We start from the raw sequence: 18,689 nt of genomic DNA on the forward strand, positions 1-18,689 counted from the left end.
GTCTGGTAAACCCCACTCACCGGGGGGGGGGGGGGGGACTTTGGGGCAACCTAGGGGGGAGCAACCGCAGGAAGTGTTTCTTCCTGGTGCTGGGGGACAGAGGAGAAAGGGCGGTTACCAGGGTCCAGGGGCTGAGACTGCTCCTTGGAGCTGGCACCCTGGTGGGGACTGCCTGGCTGGGGCTGGGGCTGGGGCCGGGGCCAGGGAGGGGGTGCAGGCTCTGTCCAGATGCTGCTTGAAGGAGGGGGAGAAACACCAGAGCTTCTTCCTTCTTCCTGCCTCTTCCCTCCATCAGTGCCCCCCACTGGCTGATCCCAGACAGAAGCCATTGGCTAGGGAGCCCAGGAAATGTAGTTTGCAGGTGTCAGCCCCCAGGGTCTCACAGGCAGAGCAGGATGAGAGTTCAGTGTCCACACTGTAAATATGACCATATTTATCAAAAATATATTAAACTTCTTCCACCATTTCTTAGGCCCTCACAAGGTTCGTGGCACTGTACTGAGCAACTCATTTCACCATGTCCTTTAATCCTTAACTATGACTAAGGAGCTATTCTTGTCCACATTTTACAAATGGGGACACTGAGGCTCAGAGAGATTAAGAAATTTGCCCAAATCCCACACAGTATGTGGCAGGGTCAGGCCTTTGCTACATCAGTAGCAGGAGCTTTAGCCCTTGGGTGGGGGGGAAGAGTGGAAGCCAGAGAACCACGGGTAACGTCAGTTCGCCACAGTGCTGGGCCGGGAGGCGCCTTCTAGGCCTGAGCCCACACGTTCTGATGAACCCCACGCCTGAAATGCCTTGTCACCCTCTCTCTTCCTAAAGGCATTCAATCCATTAACTCTTTCCTTCCTACATTCAGAACCACATGTTGCCAGCCAGGAAACTTCAGTGCAAAGAGCCAGAACTCTGGAGTCAGGGGCCAGTTGACCCTGGCTCTGTCATTTACTAGCTGTGGGACTCTGGGCAAGTGCCTGAAGTTCTCTGTGCCTCTCATTCTTCATTTATAAAATGGGGCTGATGATGGTGATGATAGTGATGACGTCTTTACCATGTGCAGCCACCCAGCAGCAGCCCTGCCCTTTGACGCGAAGGTTCAATAGATTCACCGGTACAGGGCCTGGCCATAGTCTGCGCCCGGTGAATGTTGGATGTTATCATATGTTTACAGAATCAGCGAAGTGCAGGGCTATGTGCTGAGCACTAAGGGTATAAAGCTAGAAGCCCTGGTGTCCCGGGTGATGGGAGGTGAGAGGTGGCAGGATCCACATCATTTTAGATCCACATCATTTGGCAGGATTGCGGGTCTCACTGGGAACTCTGGCTACCTTCAGTGGCAGGAGAGCTGCGAGTCTGGAGGTTGCCGTGCAAAGCTGTGTCAGAACACTTGCGGGGGGGGGAGCACCTGGAAGGAACCACTCCCTGAATGGGCGGCCTGTGATGCCCTTCGACACCAACATTGTCCTCCCCTCCTGCTCCCCTGACCCCACTCCCAGTGTTTTCTCAGCCATCACCTCCATGCTCCTCTGACCCCTGTCCCAAGCCTGCAGGACACTGCATTCCAGAGCTCCCAGCTCAGCCCAGCCCCTCAAGGCAGATCTGACCTGTCTCAGCTCCAGCCCCCTCTGCTGGGGGCTGAGGCTGGCAAGCCAGGTAACTCACACAAAGGGTCCTGGCACCTCGACTTAGCGAGTGCCTTCCCCTTGGTCAGCTTTGCATGGGAACAGAGATCTTCAAAGGCAGGACCCTGATGCTACTTGCTGTGGGCCTCAGGGAAGCCTCGCCCGCCCGTGAATGTGGAGCTGGTGGCCTCTGCTCCCGGCTCGGTGCAAGGGCTGTCACAGCAGTGTGATTGTGGCCACCAAAGGATAAGGGAAAAGTCAGAATTTGGAAGACTTCACATTATCCCAGAGACATCTGCCTCCTAGCACAAAGCACGCCCTTGTTCTAGGTTGATGCCCACTTCTCACCCTGAGTGGAACCTTCCAAGTGAGGCCTTTGTCCATGACCCCTCTGACCTGAGTCTTTGGCCTGGGGAAGGTCCCCTCCAATCCCACCTAGAGTCACAGGCTCTGAGTCTCGTAGAGGATCAGAGCAGGAAAGGCCCCTGGGGATCAGATCCCCCAAGCCCCTCATTTATAGCTGAGAGAACTGGGGTCAGAGCAGGGCCATCCCCTGGCTTTCCAGTGAGTTGAGAATGATGCAGGGATGGCTTTCTGATCTTCCAATTTGTTGTCCAATCCTTCAGATTCCTCTTCAACACTTCCATTTACTGGTCTACATGCCCATCCAAGGTTTGCAGAAATGACGCCCTTTTCCGTTTGGCCCACCTGCATGGTGCTCCTGCAGGTGCCAGGCACATGCTGGGCACTGAGAGCTCAGGGGACCTCCGAGTCTCTGCTAAAGAGCTCTCCAGGGACTAGCACGACAGGAGGCAAAGAAGGGCAGATGGCCCTCCTGGGGCTCTGGAAGCTGATGAGACAGAGGATGGGGGTACAAGGAGGGAAGGGGTCCTCCAGCCAAGGCCGAGAGGGCAGAGATGCTTTCCCAGAGGCCCAGCAGGCCGCTCCCTGAAAGGAGCTCAGCAGAGCTGGCCTTGGGGGAGGGGGCTGGGGCTTGGACTCCCAGGCGTGCGAGCCCTGGGGAGGGTCTGACCACAGGGTCCCTGATGAGCTGCTTTTCCTAACCCCCTGCCTCGCAGCTCTGCCTGTCAGGATGACGAGGCTCCCGCTGTGCACCCGACAATGACCAGGGGCTGCTGCACCATGACTTTTCCACCTTTATTTGGAAAATTCAGCTGGTGAAGGGAAGCATGTTCGTGTAGCAGGAAGTCCGATTTCCAGGATGTGAGACGCAATCGCAGCTCTATTTCTGGAACAATTCTATGGGCTCCGATTTCTTTAGAAAATTCAAATGAAACTCCCGCAGGCCAGCGGACAAAGGAAGGGCTCAGCTTTTCTCTTTCATTGTTCCTGGGCCGGATCCTCCCTCCCCCGTTTCTCTTTTTCCCTCTCCTCCTGTCCTGGAGGCCTGGCTGCTGGGGGACTGGTCACCGTGCCCCTTGGTCCAGGCCTCAGGGAGAATCCCTGACTGTGGGACACAGAGCCTCAGGCCAGCCGGGGCTCGTGTGTGTGTGTGTGTGTGTGTGTGTGTGTGTGTCCCCGACCATGGGCCCAGCGATGGAGGGAAGCTGGGTCTGATCTTCCTCCTGCTCCAAAGACCCTGTGAGGCTCTGACCAGGTCTCTTAATCACTCTGAGCCCTAGTTTCCACTCCTGAAACACACATTCAGCCCACCTCATGGGGCTCCATTTATCCAGTGAGAACATACACGAAACATTTTGTATTCATTACTATTTTAGAGTTGCTTATTTTAAAACTTTTAAAATCATAGGTTAAATCCACGTAATCATAGGTTAAATCCATGCAATGAGCCATTTTCAAGTGTACTATTCGGTGGTATTTCGCATTTTCATCATGCTGTGCAGCCACCACCTCCATCTGGTTCCAAACATTTGGGTCACCCAGAATATAAACCTGAACCCCCATTACTGCCTGTGCCCCCATTCCAGCCCGCCCCCCAGTTCTACAACCACCGATCTGCTTTCTGTCTCTACGGATTTACCAATTATGGATGTTTCGCATACATGGATTCATACACTTTGGATCCTGTGGGTCTGGCCTCATTCACTTAGCAGGATGTTTTGAGGTTCATCCGTTCACTTTGCAGTATGTATCAGTTCTTCATTTTCCTTTTCAGGGCTGAGTAATATTCCATGGTATGGATACATCACAATTAGTCCATTCGACTGCTGATGGACACTTGGGTTGTTTCCACCTCTGGCTAAGGTGAACAGTCTACAATGAACATTCACAGACATGCGACTGAGCACCCGTTTTCAATTATTTGGGCAGAGATAGAGGAACAGAATTGCTACATCTTATGGTGAGCCTACGTTTAACCTTTGGAGGAACCTCCAGACTGTCGTCCACAGTGGCTGCACCACGTTACATTCTCACCAGCAATGACAAGGACACCAGTTTATCCACATCTGCGCCTGCATTTGTCATCTCCAACTTCTCGGTCAGTCATTCTAGCGGGTGTGAAGTGCAGCCTCATCGCAGTTTTGATTTGTAGTTCCCTGATGACTATTGCTGCTGGGCATGTTTTCGTGTGCTTGTTGTCCACTGTTCTATCATATTTGGGGGAATATCTATTCAAACCCTTTGCCCGTTTTTAAATTGAGTTGAAAGAGTTCTTTATATAGTCTGGAAACTATATATTATAAACTATATCTAAATTATGTACCTAGACTCGGGTATATAATTTGGAAACATTTTCTCCTATTTTGTAGATTTTTAAAAAGAATTTATTTTTAATACCAGTTATATTTTTAATGTTATCTATTAGTAGCTTTAGCATTTCCTCATCTCCCTTCCTCCCTCCTTTCTTTCTTCCTCCCTTTCTTTCCCCTTCCTTCCTTCCTTCCTTCCTTCCTTCCTTCCTCCCTCCCTCCCTCCCTCCCTCCCTCCCTCCCTCCCTCCCTCCCTCCCTTCCTTCCTTCCTTCCTTCCTTCCACTTCTTTCCTATCTATCTTTCTTTCTTGGCCCCTCCCTACTAGACTTGCCAATTTAATTGTGAAGTTTCTCCAAAGACCCTCCTAACCCTACCCTTCCTGTCCCACTCTTACTGTCCTGTGAGCACTAGAGGTGGCTCCAGGAAGCCCAAGTCACCACATGGAAGGACCATGTTTGAGAACCCATTAGACTCAGACACAGTAGGAAACCAACCTTTGTGATCTGTTCTAAGTCACTGGGATGTGGGCTTATTTGTTATTGCAGCATTAGCCTGTCCCATCCTGACTGAAGGAATCAGACCTGCTCTCCAGTCCTCCTGATCTCTATGGAATGTGTAGCCCAGGCAAATAATTTACAGCCTGAGTCTCAGGCATTCCATGACGATGGAACACCCATCTCAATCATGGGGCTGTTGTGAGAATTAAATGAGAAAATGCATGATAAATGCCTGGCACAGAAAGGACTCAAAAAGTGGTGTCTGCCTTCTTTTTTTCAAATATACTCTGGCATTTAATACCCATTTTACAGTTAAGAAACTAAGGCTCCAAGAAGTTAGGTTTTCCCTATCGGTCAAGGAGAAGGGGTGGGAGTCAGAAGCCAGTGAAATTCCACAGTCTGGGGCCAGCTGTGCTGTGCGACAACATACACCACGTAAAGCTTTTCGGACGGTCCACTTGCTTGGGGTTCTGACATTTTCCACTTGGTTCAGATTTTTCTCTTGACCCAATTTCTTGGCCCATTGGCAAATATCTCCATCTCCTTATCTGGGTGGTGTTGGACATGATAGCACCTAATGCTAAGCCTTCTCAAGTTCTGACCTTATACATGTGTGTGTGTGTTTTCTCACATGATTTTCAAACCCTTTCTGGGTCCCCACCAAACTCCGAGTGGACAGAAATTAAGTGGCTGAAGGTGAGTCCATTGCGCCCTCTGGTGGCCACCATCAGTAGGAGGCCTGGTCTGCGCTCAGCCAACGTCGGAAGGAACGTTTTGGCAGCTCTGGGCTCTGTCATGACGAAACAGCCCGTGGGGGCTCACCTCCAAAGTGCCTGGGTTTGGAGCAAAGCTGAGAATCCAGTGTCCCCAAGCCCTTGAGGGGAACAGGGGTTTGTAACTGTACCCAGCACTCCTGAACACAGCACCTTGCTTTTGAAGTCCTGGCTACATCCCTTCCTCCCTGGTGAGTTATTTCACCCCCTGAGGCTCGGTTTCTTCAGCAAATTCTCCTGTAACAGGAATAGTGCCTCTTTCCAGAATTGTTGCAGGACTAAGAGTACAGAGCAAAATATTCAGTCCAAATGGGTGGAGTGCAAAAGGGAGCCATGGCCATTATGGATAATCTCCACCTTTACATGGTGTTGCCACTAGCCACCTGTCCCCTCAATTAGTCTGCGACCTTCTGACAGCAGAGACATTGGCTCACCCGTCTCTGTGTCCTCAGCCCCCAGTGGCCCTCGGTATGTATTGTGCAATGAAATGTGTGTGTACATCAAGTATGTGAGTTTTCACACAATCCCGTGAGGCAGACAAACCAGGAATCATCACTCCCCCTTCACGGAGAAAGTCCACAGCCGGGGGCTGTGGGTGCTCGGGGTCCAACCAAGCCCTCTCCTTGGGGAACTCAGAAAGGGTAGGGATCCTCTGGCAATTCACAAATCTCCAACAACTATACCTCCCTGTTTGGGACAAAGGCTGGGGAAAGCCAGTCCCACTGCTATAAAACACGGAAGGAGTTCTCAGGATTCTTGGGGGCCACGGGAAGTTGAACTTGGACATCTGTTGGTCTGAAGGTGCCTTCAGGACATTCAACTTTGCAGCTATAGGTTCTACATGAGCTCCCCCCTTCCCAAAGGCATCAAAAAAGGGTGTTCTGAATTGACTGATAGCAACCACGACCCTGTGTGCCAGGGCCTGTGCCAGGTGTGTGGCTCCTGGCCCTGAAAACAGGCAGACTCCCTGCCTGACTTCTGAGATGTACCTGCGGCAGGCGCCACAAAATCCAGGGTGAGGGCCGTGTTTCTGTGGGCACCCACTGATGTTCCTGGACTTCATGTTCTCCTCCCCCCATCACCCCATTTTTCTTAGCTGCATATTCCATCTGCCTGGAGTACTATAGTACTTAGCCTTCCCCTGCCAAGGGTACCCAGCACCTTGCTGCCTACTTTCCCTCTTTCCTGGCAGACTCTGTAAATTGAGTAAATGTGTTTACAACCAACTTGCAGCCTCATCCTGGCGACTTTAGTGTCCTGTGGAGCTCACAGACAGCACATGCCTTCCCAGGCCTTGGGTGTCTACTCACCCTCACTTCCTCCCTCCACCTTCTCTCCATCACCTGGAACAACCCCATCTTGAAGGCCATTCATTCGGACACCTTGTGCCCGCAGCTTTCCAGCTCGGAGCAGCTCCTGTAAATGTCCTGCGTCCCGACATCCGTAGGAGTCCTCTCCAGCTCTGCGCGTCCTGACATCTGCAGGAGTCCTCTCCAGCTCTGCGGTCTCCCACCAGCAGCTCCTGCCTCTCTCCTTCCCAGCAGCTTCCGTCACCTTGTGCCCCCCACTGCGGCCCATCCCTTCCTGGGCTCTTCATCTCCTCGCTGCCGTCTCCCTCCCTCCCTGAAGACCCCACCTCCCCGCCCTGCACCCAGACCGCAGCTGAGCAAAGGTACCCCACTGCGCAGATGGAGCACCTCTAAATTCCTCAGCTCCAACCCTAGCCAGGCCCTCCACAGCAAACACTCCGAGCACTGGCAGGGGTCTCCTGGGCCTTCGGAGATGCTTTTCTTCTTGACCTCATTCCATTCTGGCAGCTGGTGCTGTGGCCCCATTTCACAGAGAAGACAGCTGAGGTTCGGAGAGGTTAGCTGGCTCCCACAGTCGCGCAGGGAGCGGTGCAGCTCTCCCCCTGGCGCTCAGTAGCGGGGACAGTAGCCCGGGGGCACTGGGGGGGCCCTCTCCCTCCCCGTGCGTCCTTTTGGAACTGAGGATGCCTCCCGGGTGGAACCGGAGGGGCAGCACAGGGCTCGGCCCTCCAAGAACTAGGACTCACACACCCAAACGATAAAATAGCTTTTTAATTCACTTCGATTCGGGTCATTGGAAATGTTCAACAATAAATAAAACAGCCGAGGCCAAGGAAGGCGGCTCGCTCACTTCACCCAAAACGCATCCAGATGAGCGAGCGCCCGGCGGGAAAGCAGAAGCGGGTGGCGGGGGAGGAAAAGTGAACGTTAATAAGACACTAGCAACCAACCAAAGGGGCTGCCAGGGACAAAGGAAAAGAGAAAAGTGCTCGGGAGACTTTGGCTTCGTGACTTCGGTGGCCGGCTAAGGCGACTGGGCCCCAGGCTTATCCTGCGGGGCTGGGCTCCAGCGCGGGCCGGGTTAGAGCAGGTGGCTGCTCGGGGCCCTGGGCGGGGGCCACAAATGGCAGACCCGCACTGGCAACGTGAGTCCAGAGGGGCATCAGGAGGGTGGAAGCAGGCGGGCTGCCTGTAGGAAGCACAGTGCTCTTGTGTAGAAAGAAATGGCTAATACCCTGATGCTGGTAAGAGGTGCTCTGCCCGTCTCTGCTGCTCCCCCGGCCCCCTTCTTTCCCTTGCACAGGGTGTCACATAGCACCCCAGGGTCAGGGAGCTGGTGTGTACATGGCAAACAAGAGGGAAGCTGGCTCTAACTCACTGCTTGTCGGGCCAGGCGCCGAGGAGGACGGCCAGCTGGTGGCGTGGCACGTCGGCTGCAGCCCAGATGTCTGTGCCGGGCACAATGACAGCCTGAACTCTTGGGAGGGAGAGGACAGTGCTCATTCCGGATGGCATGTGGCCGGCGTCCAGTCATCTTAAGCTGGACAGTGGTCACTCAGGGCTTGGGCTGAGTGATGAGGCAGGTACGTTTGGAGAGGTTAGGTGACTCTTCTGTTCTCATTTTGTGTTCAGGCTGCCTTGAGGAGCCCGGTTAAAGCCAACGTCACAGGTCTAAACCTTCTGATCTATTCCACCTGTGCCCGGAGGCTGTTCCTGCGAGGCCACACAGAGACAGATGCTGTCGGGCCCCTGACCCACCCCCGCCTGGCTTTCCTATGCATGTCCTACCTACTTTCTTCTGTCTCTGTCTCGTCTCTCGCACTAAGCCCAGCCCCTGTGGCTTGCGGGACACCTGCCGAAGCAGCAGTGAAAACTGTCTCCTCTGCCCTGTACGCTCCAGGCACCAGAGGCTACAAACCCACCTTCTTCCCCAGCAGGTGGGTGAGGGCAGGGGTCCAGTGATGTCTACAGGTGTCAGTTTAACGGCAGGTGGCTCCTGCTCCTGGCTCACTGGGGGGACCTGGAGGCTGGGATGTTGCTGGCATCTCTGTCCCTCATCAGCCTGGCCTTTTCCGCCTCAGGCTCAGCACTGTTTGCTGCAGGGACATCTGTTCCCTGCCTGGGGCTGGGGCTGGTCTCCGAGGAGCTCTCTGCCTACAGGGTGGATGAGCCCTGAGCTGGGATCCAGGGGCCCTAGGGAGTCCAACCGTGTGTGGTGGACACGCCAGAGCCTCCCTGCATGGCTGCTTCTCATTCTCCTGCCCATGGCACTGCCAACTGCCTTAGGAGAAACACTGGTCCCATTCTCAGCCACTCTTACCCACCAAGTGGGTCCCCTTGGCCTAAACCAATCAGTGCATTTAACCCTGGCCATATGATTGGCGTTTATTTTGGTTAAGTCCCCTTTGCTAAGCCAGTAAGATGCAAAGAGATGTCTGCTGGGGCGGTGGGAGTGCACAAAGTTGTCCCTTCTACGGAAGGGATGGCACCGAGAAGGCAGGAGCCCAGATTGCCACAGCCCCTGTGGGCAGCCCGAGGAGCAGCCCGGAGGCCGAGGCAGAGCGGCCAGCAGCCACACCCAGGGACGGTGCTCTGAGGTGCCCGATGGACCTGGCTGGGGAGTCCACCTCTGGATGCTCTAAACGTGGAGTTGATCATGTACTGTTTTTGCTCAAAATGTTTGAAATGCGCTGTCATAATTAGTTCACTTTTGCAAGTCACATTCCTTCTCCGAGCCTTGCTTTTCTCATCTATAAAATGGGAGAGCCTGATTCCAAGGGTTGAAAGAAATGTCACAGCTTGAACAGCTTTGTGGGAAGGAGGGAGATGGGCCAGGGGCCAGGTAGCCAACTGAGGTAGCAGGCAGCTCAGCTGCGGACATGTCCTCCCTTTGGGAACCTGCTCTGACTCGGCAAAGCCCAAAGAAGTGGGTGGCTTGTTCCGAATGTGACATGCCTGGGCAGACTCTGCTTGCAGGAGAGGGGGAGGGCTCAGGAGCCAGTCTACACTGCTCTGTCCCAGTGACCATTTTTCTTAAGGTTTGTCTCTGGGATGGATCAGTGGCCCCCAGACGCTTGCTGATTTTGCTGAGTTCCTCCATCTCCCGTCTGTGCTGCGGGGCGTTCCAACTGTGAGAATTCGACCTCACAGTGATTTACAAGCCTTTATCAGTCAAGGGGGTCTTAGATTTGGGAAGATTTTAAAGCTGGAACAGGTTTGTTGTTTTTTAAAATGTTTTCTGGATTCTCAATCTTTGAGAATCTAGTAAGAGCTATGGAACCTCCCCCAGGAAAATGCTCCCAGGTACAAACTCGGGAAAAACGTGGCATGCAATTTCGGGGGACTCTGGTGAACTGCCTGACACCATCGGTGGCCCTGAGCTCCCACAATTCCTCCCTCTCCATTTGCAGGGGGAGACACTGAGGCCAGGAGAGCAGGGCTAGCCAGAGCACTGCAGGGAGCAGAGGACGTGAGTCCCTGGCTTCTGAGACGGGCATCCTTCATACGCCACCAGGGAGAAACCTGTCACACCTCCTCAGGTAGCAGCGGCCTCTGGGGGAATGCCCTCAATGGGAATAATGGTTTTTCTGATGAAGTGTCAGTAACTGGATGGAGCCAACAATCACTGTCCTCTGCCTGAACCCCACTTCTCACTGGCCCCAGGGAAGCTCCACTGGGTGTGGGAGATTCCTGGCCTGAGGCTGAATCCAAGTTCACAATGAGAAAAGGAAGGTGGGGCTGGGAGAGGAGATGCAGGACATGCCACAAACCCACTAACCCGATGCCCCAGGATTTGCCCACAAGCAAGCCCCGAACCCTCAGCACCTCCAACCCCGAGCCTGAGAATTCCCACAGACCTTGCTGTAAGCCCCCCACTCCCCAGCTGCCAGGCAGAGCAGGGAACCAGCAGAATTAAAACCCCGGGACCAGCAATAGAGCAGAAAGTGCACAGGATGTCAGTTGAATTCAACAACAACAAAATCAATAAATAATCAGGAAGATCAACGAGAAAGAAAGAGTGGGGGAATGAGGTATGGCCTCCCCACTTGGGTGGCGACATTCCGAGGACAGACCCCACCCCGGACACCACGCACGTGGCCAGCAGCAACCGGGCCCAGGGCGTGGGGCGCGGGGAGTGCTGGCTGGCGGGAGCCTCTCGGGCGCTTGGGGGGTCCCGGTGCCAAGTCAACAGCCTTGACGGTCCGCGGCTGGCCTGCCTCCGGGAGGCAGTGAGCATCACCTGAGCTTCGTTTTGACGCAGGGGCTGGCTCAGGAAAGCGGGAAAGATGTTCCCGCTGAGAGCACGGGGGCGGTGCGGGGTCTTCTTTCCGGAGTCGGGGAGTTGCTTCATTTCAGCCAGTGCATGCCTTTCTCCCCCAGATACAAAGGCACATGGAAGTGGTGGGATCTGCTCTCAGCCATAACTTGAACGACAAAGATTGATTACTCAAGAGAGCATCCGCTGGAGTCAAAAACAGCCGGCCAAGTGTGAAGACCTTCAGGGTGGGGAGCCTCTCCTGGCCACCAGAATGAATCTGGGTAACAAGGGGGACTTGGGGATATCACATGCGAGTAAGGTGCGTGTCATCCCCATGCCGACGTGGCCCACGTGGTTCTGTCCCAGACGCCATCCTCACTCCGAAACATCCCAGTGAGAATCAGAGTTTGGGAGTCAGCCCTGGGCCCACTGGCAGAGGACAGTTTCTGCCCACCCTCCCTGGAAAACTGTCTTTTCTTTTAAAACAGGGGAGTCTTCAGTATCTGCCCCCCATCTTCTGAAGCCGGGTTTGGAGAATGGATTTCTCCCACGTCTCCACCTTTTCCCAGCTCTAGGACAGTATTGAGGGGTCCCCCCACCCAAGCAGGTTCTGAGACTTACTCTGCAGCCCGGTGACACTGCTGAGTAGGTGCTGTCAAATGTTGGGGCACAAGAGGCTGCAAAGGGCACCTGGCACACCCGAGGCTAGCCCTGGGAGCCCCAGAATGGAATGGAGCGGCTCCGTGAGAAGCTGGGGCTGGCGTGAGAGGCATGCTCTGGTGTACCTGTCCTCAACCCTTCCCAGCGTCATCTCCCCTTGAATATCCGGATTTTGCTGATGGACGCCAAGATGGACGTCACGTTGGACTCGAAGTCTCCATTGTGCACCCTGGTCTTGCGGAAAGCTCCCGCCAAAGGGTTGTTTTCCCAGTAATGGTGCCAATTCCCATTGCTGTCTGCTCCGAAGCCATACAAGTCCACCTGAGGAGGCCAAGCAGAGATGAGAACTGGACAGCAGGGTGGCAGGTAGGACCTCTAAGGAAGGAGCCTGCAGGTATCCCCAGAATCTGCAAACACTGGCTCCAAGGATCACAAAATCTTTCTCTAGGTTCCCGGAACTCCCAGGGGCTTGGTGTCACAAGAGTGAGTTAAGTAAAAGTCAAGTTCAGTGTTAGAAGGCACAGTGGGAGGTGACTGCATGTGGGTGGCCCTGAGGGTGCAGGGTCTCACCTACGGGGCAGGACAACCTCTTCTCCAAGACTTGAGGAGCTAGGGGAGAGGATCACGGAGCAGAGTGGGGACCACGCTGCCCCATACTCAGCTCGGCCACTTCCCGGGGGACCCTGCAAGTGCCACATCCCTTCTCTGAGCCTCACTCTCCTCATCGGGAAAATGGGGCCAAGAGTAACATCTCTAACGAGGCAGGTGGTCCTTTTCTTCCCTTTGGCTGACATCCATCGGGTCCAGGAGCCCTGGCCAGTGGGTGGGGCCTTTCTGACACGTGGCCCATGCTTACTGAGCGCTCATCCTGAGCCAAGCACCGCACTACCTGTACGTGAGTTCAGACCTTCATCAGGGCCCCCGGGGTGGGTGCTGGGGGACGAGGGAAGCAGGACAAGCGCCAGCTGAGTGGCCCAGGAGGGGGTAACGACAGGGCTCTGACAGCCCAGAGGAGGGAGGGGCCATGACCGAAGAAGTCAGAGAGAGCGCATCTGAGCAGGTGACATTGGGGTTGGGTCTTGGGAAATGAGTAGAAGATGTCAGGAGGGGACGTGAGGAGGGGCTCCCAGGGAGAGAAACACTTTCTGGGCTACAGCATGGATGACAGCTTTGAGGGGTGGGGACAGACTGGGGGCAGGAGACAGCTCTGTGGCCAGGGCAGCTTTTTTAGTCCATGCCAGTGTGGACATGGGCCCGGCCCAGAGCAGGAGGGAAGAGATGGGAGTAGCATTGCTGAGCAGAGCCCCACGGGTCTGTGACCAGCTGGCTGGAGGGGGTAGGGGGGTGGGAGTGGGGGTGGGGCAGATATGCTTCTGGGAGAGGCACCCAGGTTTCTGGCTAAAGAGACAGGGGTGGTGACAGACAAGCGAGGCAGGGATGATGGACATGCTTGGCAACGCTTCCACCCCTTCCTGGGTTTCCAACCATGAGCTAGGCAGGCTGGGGGTGGGGACAGGCTGTACGTGACAAGAAGGGACATCTCAGGGTCCTGCCTGAACCCAAGGCCAGGGAGAAAGTGAGGGGCACTGTGGTCCCTCCGTTCTTCTGCCCAGGGTGGCAGGGAACAGCCCAGATCATCCATGGAAACCCGGCGCCGCCTGGCAGATGTCGAGGGAAGTCCATGATGGGGACTCACGCTTCCCAAGGCCTCTGGTTGCCAACCTTGGGGGACAGGTTCCCACTCTCAGAAATTCTGGTAGAATCGGGCCTGGGGTGGGGCCTGGGTGCCGGGACTGAGCTCCGACTCAGAACAGCACTTCACACAGATCTCCTATGACAATCGCTCCTTTGTTTTGCCCCCAAACCCGCACTTTCACCCGCTGGTCCTGCCTCCGTCTGGGGAGCTCACAGGAGGAGCCAGCGCTCGCCCCTGAAGGCATTCCCACAGGCCTCTGCCCCTCAAAGCCCCGCAGGGGAGGCACCCCCAGGCCCGCTGGGGCCTGGGGTCAGGATCAAGGTCAGCTTGACCACAGATGCTCTCTCCGCCACCCTTGGGAGCAGGGAATGAGGAGCCTTGGTCCCCGGCGCGGCTGGCGGGCACAGGCGAGGGGGTGCCTACCTCGTCACAGATGTGCAGGGACAAGATGACTGAGAGGATGCCGGTGGATGGGTACCGCCCATGGCGCTGCAGCCAGCTGTCGAAGACGTACTTGATGAAGGCCGGGTGGTATATCAGGATCTGCAGGAGGGGAGCACACGGCCCTTAGATGTTTGGGGAAGGATACCACCACCCATAGGTGTCACACACTATTGTGGCCACCAGAGAGACAGACATGGTAGGAGCGAATGCCCCAGCACTCACGGGGTCTGCATTCGAGTGGGAAAAGACACAGTAACCCAAATCATGAGGCTACAGAAGATGCTAGAAAAGAGCTATGGGCCGTGGAGAGAAACAAAGCCAAGAAAGACAATGAAGCCCCGAGGGGAGGCTTGCTGAGCAGGTGACATCTCACAACAATCAAATGAGGCCCAGGAGGAGGGAGACGGTGAGGCTACAGGAGGAGGTTCCAGGAAACAGCATGAGGGAGGGACAAGGACACCTGTCGCACTGCAGAAAACCCACGCACTGAGCCGTGTGGACCACCTGGTCTGGGCCCGAATGGCCCCAGTCCCTAAAATGACCCTATGTGCTAGCTTTCCCTCTTCTCCGGTTACAGATGAGAAAATCAAGGCTCAGAGAGGCTTAGCAACATGCTCATTGCCACACAGCCAGTGGTGGCCGAGCTGGGGGTGTCCTGGTATCAGGCGTGGCCTTGGTCCCCCCCCCCCCAGGGCCCAGGGGCTCCCTGCAGCCCAGGAAGCCTAAAGCACCATCCCCCACCCCGGGAGAGGTGTAGAAGGGGGACTGTGCTCCTCTCCTGTGACCTCTGCAGCTCTAGCCTGGCCTCAAGCTACCCCCTGTCTGGGAGGCCCTCCCTGCCACCAGCTCCACCCTACAGTCACATGTGGCTTCTTCCCTGCAGCAGTGGACCCCACAACTGGCAGGTGCTAGAGGCAGGGGAGGACTTCAGTTCTGGCATCGTCACAAACTAGCTGTGGGTCTCTGGGCACGTTGCCTGACCTCTCTGACCCTGATCTCGCCATTTAAATAAGAGCGAGCATGCAAAGGACCAGTGTGGTGGCCACTGCCTCCGTCCTTCTGCCCTCTGCCCAAGTCTTGGCCAATCCCACACTGGGAGAAGATGGTGTGGTCTGGCTTTGAGACGCTCACACCGTAGTTCTCAAACTGCAGCCTCATGGGCACCCCTGGAGGCCTCCTAAAAATCTAGGTAGGTCTGGGGTGGGCCTGAAGGTCTGCATCTATGACAATCTCCCAGGCGATGCTGCTGGCCCAGGGTCCCCAGGTGGAGAAACTTGCCCAGGGTTGGTCCCTCCAGCAGGGACCTCCACCAGCCCAGCGCCCAGGGGCTCCCTGCAGCCAGATGCTGGCAGAAGACAGGATGCTCTCTCTCCAGGGAGAGCCTTACAGATGAGCCTAAGCTCAGGGGTCAAGGGGCCTAAGCCGCCACTCACCTGATCCTTCTTCACTTTGATCTTCCTGGGGACAGGAACGTAGGTGCTGGGGGAGAAAGAGCACATGGGCAACGTGGGGAGAGGCCCGGCTGCCTGGAGGCAGCTCTGGGGGTGACAGGGAGGGGAGCAGGCCAGGCTGAGTGGGGACGCACAGAGCCTCCCTGCCACAGCCCTGCAGTGGCCCACGATAGACACCAGAGGGCGATCTTGGCTCATTCGAGGGCCATCTGGGGTTTCAGGCGCCTTCTCCCAGAAAGGTTAAGAAGGGGGACTTGGTCCAAGCCCCCCACACAGCCTGAAAGAGCACCTGCCCCCACTGTTGGGGTGCTGGCTGGTGAGGCCCACACTGCCTCCTTTTTATCTGCAAGGGCCTAGGTGCCTCCAAGATGAAGGTCACCTGGCTTCACTTGGCATCTAACTCCGGGACCAGGTGGAGTTTCCCCTGCGGAGCCAGCTTCCCTCACTGCCCTTCTCCTGAGAGCACAGCGCCCCCTCCCGTGTCCTGCACCCCAGTCCTCTCTGGGCCTCACACAGGAAGCTTTGCCATGTGGACATTGAAGCCACTTCTCTTGGGGAACAGTAGGGACTTTGGGAGCGGACCAGGTGGGAGCCTGGCTGTGTGTGGAATCTGGCCTTGGTGCGCTGCCCAGCCAAGCTCGGGGCCCGCCAGGCAGGGGGAGGTGTGATAATGACTGTTGTGACAATTCAGTCAGGCAGCACGTGCCCGGTGCCAAGCGCGGTGTCCAGAAGATGTGAGCTCCCCAGTCTCAAGGCAGCACACGATGGATGACTCATGCCCAGCTGACGTGCTCAGCACCCCATCTTCCCACCTGCCCCCACCCCATCCAGGGACAGTTTTAGTTTGAGATGCAGATGGTTGTCACACCCAGGAGCACTGCAGAGGTGAGGGGTCAGAGCTAAGGTGTGCTGAGCCCTTTCCAGCGGGTCCCTTCCCCGGGAGGGCCAGGGTTTCTGGGAAGCACACCATGGTGGTCCCCTTGGAGGTCATGAAGGGGAAAAGGTGGAAGGCCAGGGTGTGTTAAGAGCGATGGGAGGTGAGGGTCAGGGAGAGGGGAGAGTCAGAGGTGGCCTGTGGGCTGTGGGGCTGGTGCATCCCAGGAGGAAGTGTGCGGAGGGAGGCATTTGAGGGAAAGGAACAGCATGAGCCAGGCTGTGGTGCAGGGAATATCATGGTGGGGCGCCAGGAGGCACCCACATGGCGAGGAGGAGCAGTGAGGCGCCAGGCAAGGGACCCTCTGTCCAGATGCCCCGAGGGAACTTACTGGGAGATGGTGCCCGTGGTGGTGGCGCTGACCACCCACTCCAGGTCGAGGGTCTTGAAGGGGACCAGGATCATGCTGACGTTCTCGGCCAGCTCCCTGAAACTCTCGGGGTACAGGAGGTGGTGGGTAGTCTTGCTCCCCACATCAGCCTCAAACCCCTCAGTCGGGGCCTTGTTCATCCTGGGAGGAGAAGGGAGAGAACATTCGTCGTATCACTTGGTCACCGATTCCAGGGATCCACTGTGACCTCAGGCCAGTGCCCTCCTTCCACCAGCTCCCTCATCTGTAAAATGGAGACAGTTAACACACAGCTCAAAAGAGTTGTGTTTGTTTTCTTTTTTATGATCTCAAGTAAGCCTAACTATTGCTGCCATTGACGAGCTACTAAGAGCAAGGCACTGCCGTGGCCAAGTGACACGCCTCATTAAACTGTAATGATAACCGTGTCCAGCAGGTGTTTTATGGTCAGACATCTGAACACAAAGGATCTGTCCCAGGACACGGAGCTACCAAGTGGCAGCCTCAAGTGGGTCTGTCTGACCCTGAACCTGACTCCATCCCCCTCACCGTGGACATCCCCGCTGAACCAGGTGTATGCTGAGGCTCTGAGAGGCCAGGTGAGTGGTCTAAGGATGCAAAGCCAGAGATCACAGAAACGGGAAGATTCCAGCAGGCGCCTGGGGATCGCCAGCCCCGGGAAGATTCCAGCAGGCGCCTGGGGATCGCCAGCCCCGGGAAGATTCCAGCAGGCGCCTGGGCATTGCCAGCCCCGGGAAGATTCCAGCAGGCGCCTGGGGATCGCCAGCCCCGGGAAGATTCCAGCAGGTGCCTGGGGATCGCCAGCCCCGGGAAGATTCCAGCAGGTGCCTGGGGATCGCCAGCCCCGGGAAGATTCCAGCAGGCGCCTGGGGATCGCCAGCCCACCGCTGCTTATGTTTCTTGCTCTCAGGCACCAGTGCCTCTGGGTCGAATGAATGGAGGTTACAAGAAACCCCGAGAGACATGGGGCATCTTCCTGGAATGTGTTTCACTTAGTGACAGGGAAATATATTTTACATTAAAAGCATATCGTTATATTATGGCCTAGATTGCAAAATGGAATAATTTTTTTTAATCTTCACCCCAGGATATTTTTTCCATTGCTTTTCAGAGAGAGTGGGAGAGAGAGAGACATCGATGTGAGGGAGACACAGCAACTAGCTGCCTACCGCATGAGCCCCAACCAGGGCCAGGGACCGAGCCTGTAACCGAGGTACATTCCCTTGGCTAGAATTGTACCTGGGACCCTTCATTTCCAGGCTGACGCTCTAACCACTGAGCCAAACCAGCCAGGGCTAAAATGGGACAAATTTTAAAGATTCAAAGGGTCTTCAAAGTCATCTTGCCATCTTGACAGAGCTCTTGGCGCCAACCTCCTGGCCCACTGCATCCAGAGAGGCACTGTGAGTCCGTCTCCATCTTATAGTGCACAAATGGGGAAACTGAGGCCCAGAGGGTGCAGCAAGGGACCTGTGTTCCCCAGATAAGTCTGAGCACACCAGGGCTGGGACCTTGACCTCCTGGCCCAGAGCCAAGGTGCCTCCTTCAGCATCTGGGGGTGCTGGGGAGCAGCAAGGTGGGCCTGGGGTGAGGGTCCGAGCACTCACCTCAGCACAAAGTCGTGGCTATCTATCTGAGGCCCATACTGGGACTCTCTCAGGTTGCCCGAGTTGCCCACAACAGCACAGCGCCTGCAGCTCACTGACTTTTTTGCCAGCAGTGGATCCGCATTGCCAGGCACAACTTGGAACAGCTCCTTGATGGTGTCGTTCAAGTTACTGGGCTCTTTCTCCCGCTGCAGCTTCTGGGGGTGGAGGGCAGAAGGAGGCAGGTCAGCCTGGCTGTGCTGCCTCTGGCGGGGGGTGGGGGAGACGGGGGGGGGGGTGTGTTCTGCCATGTGTCCAGACAGATTAATAGATTTAAAAATGAGGACTATACATACAATGGAACATCATTCAGTCATAAAACAGAAGGAAATTCTGATACATGCTACAGCAAAA

General features: G+C 55.8%; 1 protein-coding gene across 1 annotated transcript in view; it reads right to left on the reverse strand.

Moving 5' to 3' along the window:
- Positions 1-7,629: 7,629 nt before the first annotated feature.
- ST3GAL1 (ST3 beta-galactoside alpha-2,3-sialyltransferase 1) overlaps positions 7,630-18,689 on the reverse strand; it is a 64,123-nt gene continuing 53,063 nt past the window's right edge. Inside the window, exons 5-9 of the mRNA XM_081117214.1 lie at positions 18,297-18,493; positions 16,651-16,830; positions 15,368-15,413; positions 13,914-14,033; positions 7,630-12,115 (exon numbers count right to left, since the gene is read on the reverse strand). Coding sequence (XP_080973340.1) covers positions 11,942-12,115; positions 13,914-14,033; positions 15,368-15,413; positions 16,651-16,830; positions 18,297-18,493 — 717 coding nt within the window. The 3' untranslated portion in view covers positions 7,630-11,941. The remainder of the gene's footprint in view (positions 12,116-13,913; positions 14,034-15,367; positions 15,414-16,650; positions 16,831-18,296; positions 18,494-18,689) is intronic.

Source organism: Miniopterus schreibersii, assembly GCF_964146895.1.
Source record: "Miniopterus schreibersii genome assembly, chromosome: 17".
NCBI lineage: Eukaryota > Metazoa > Chordata > Mammalia > Chiroptera > Miniopteridae > Miniopterus > Miniopterus schreibersii.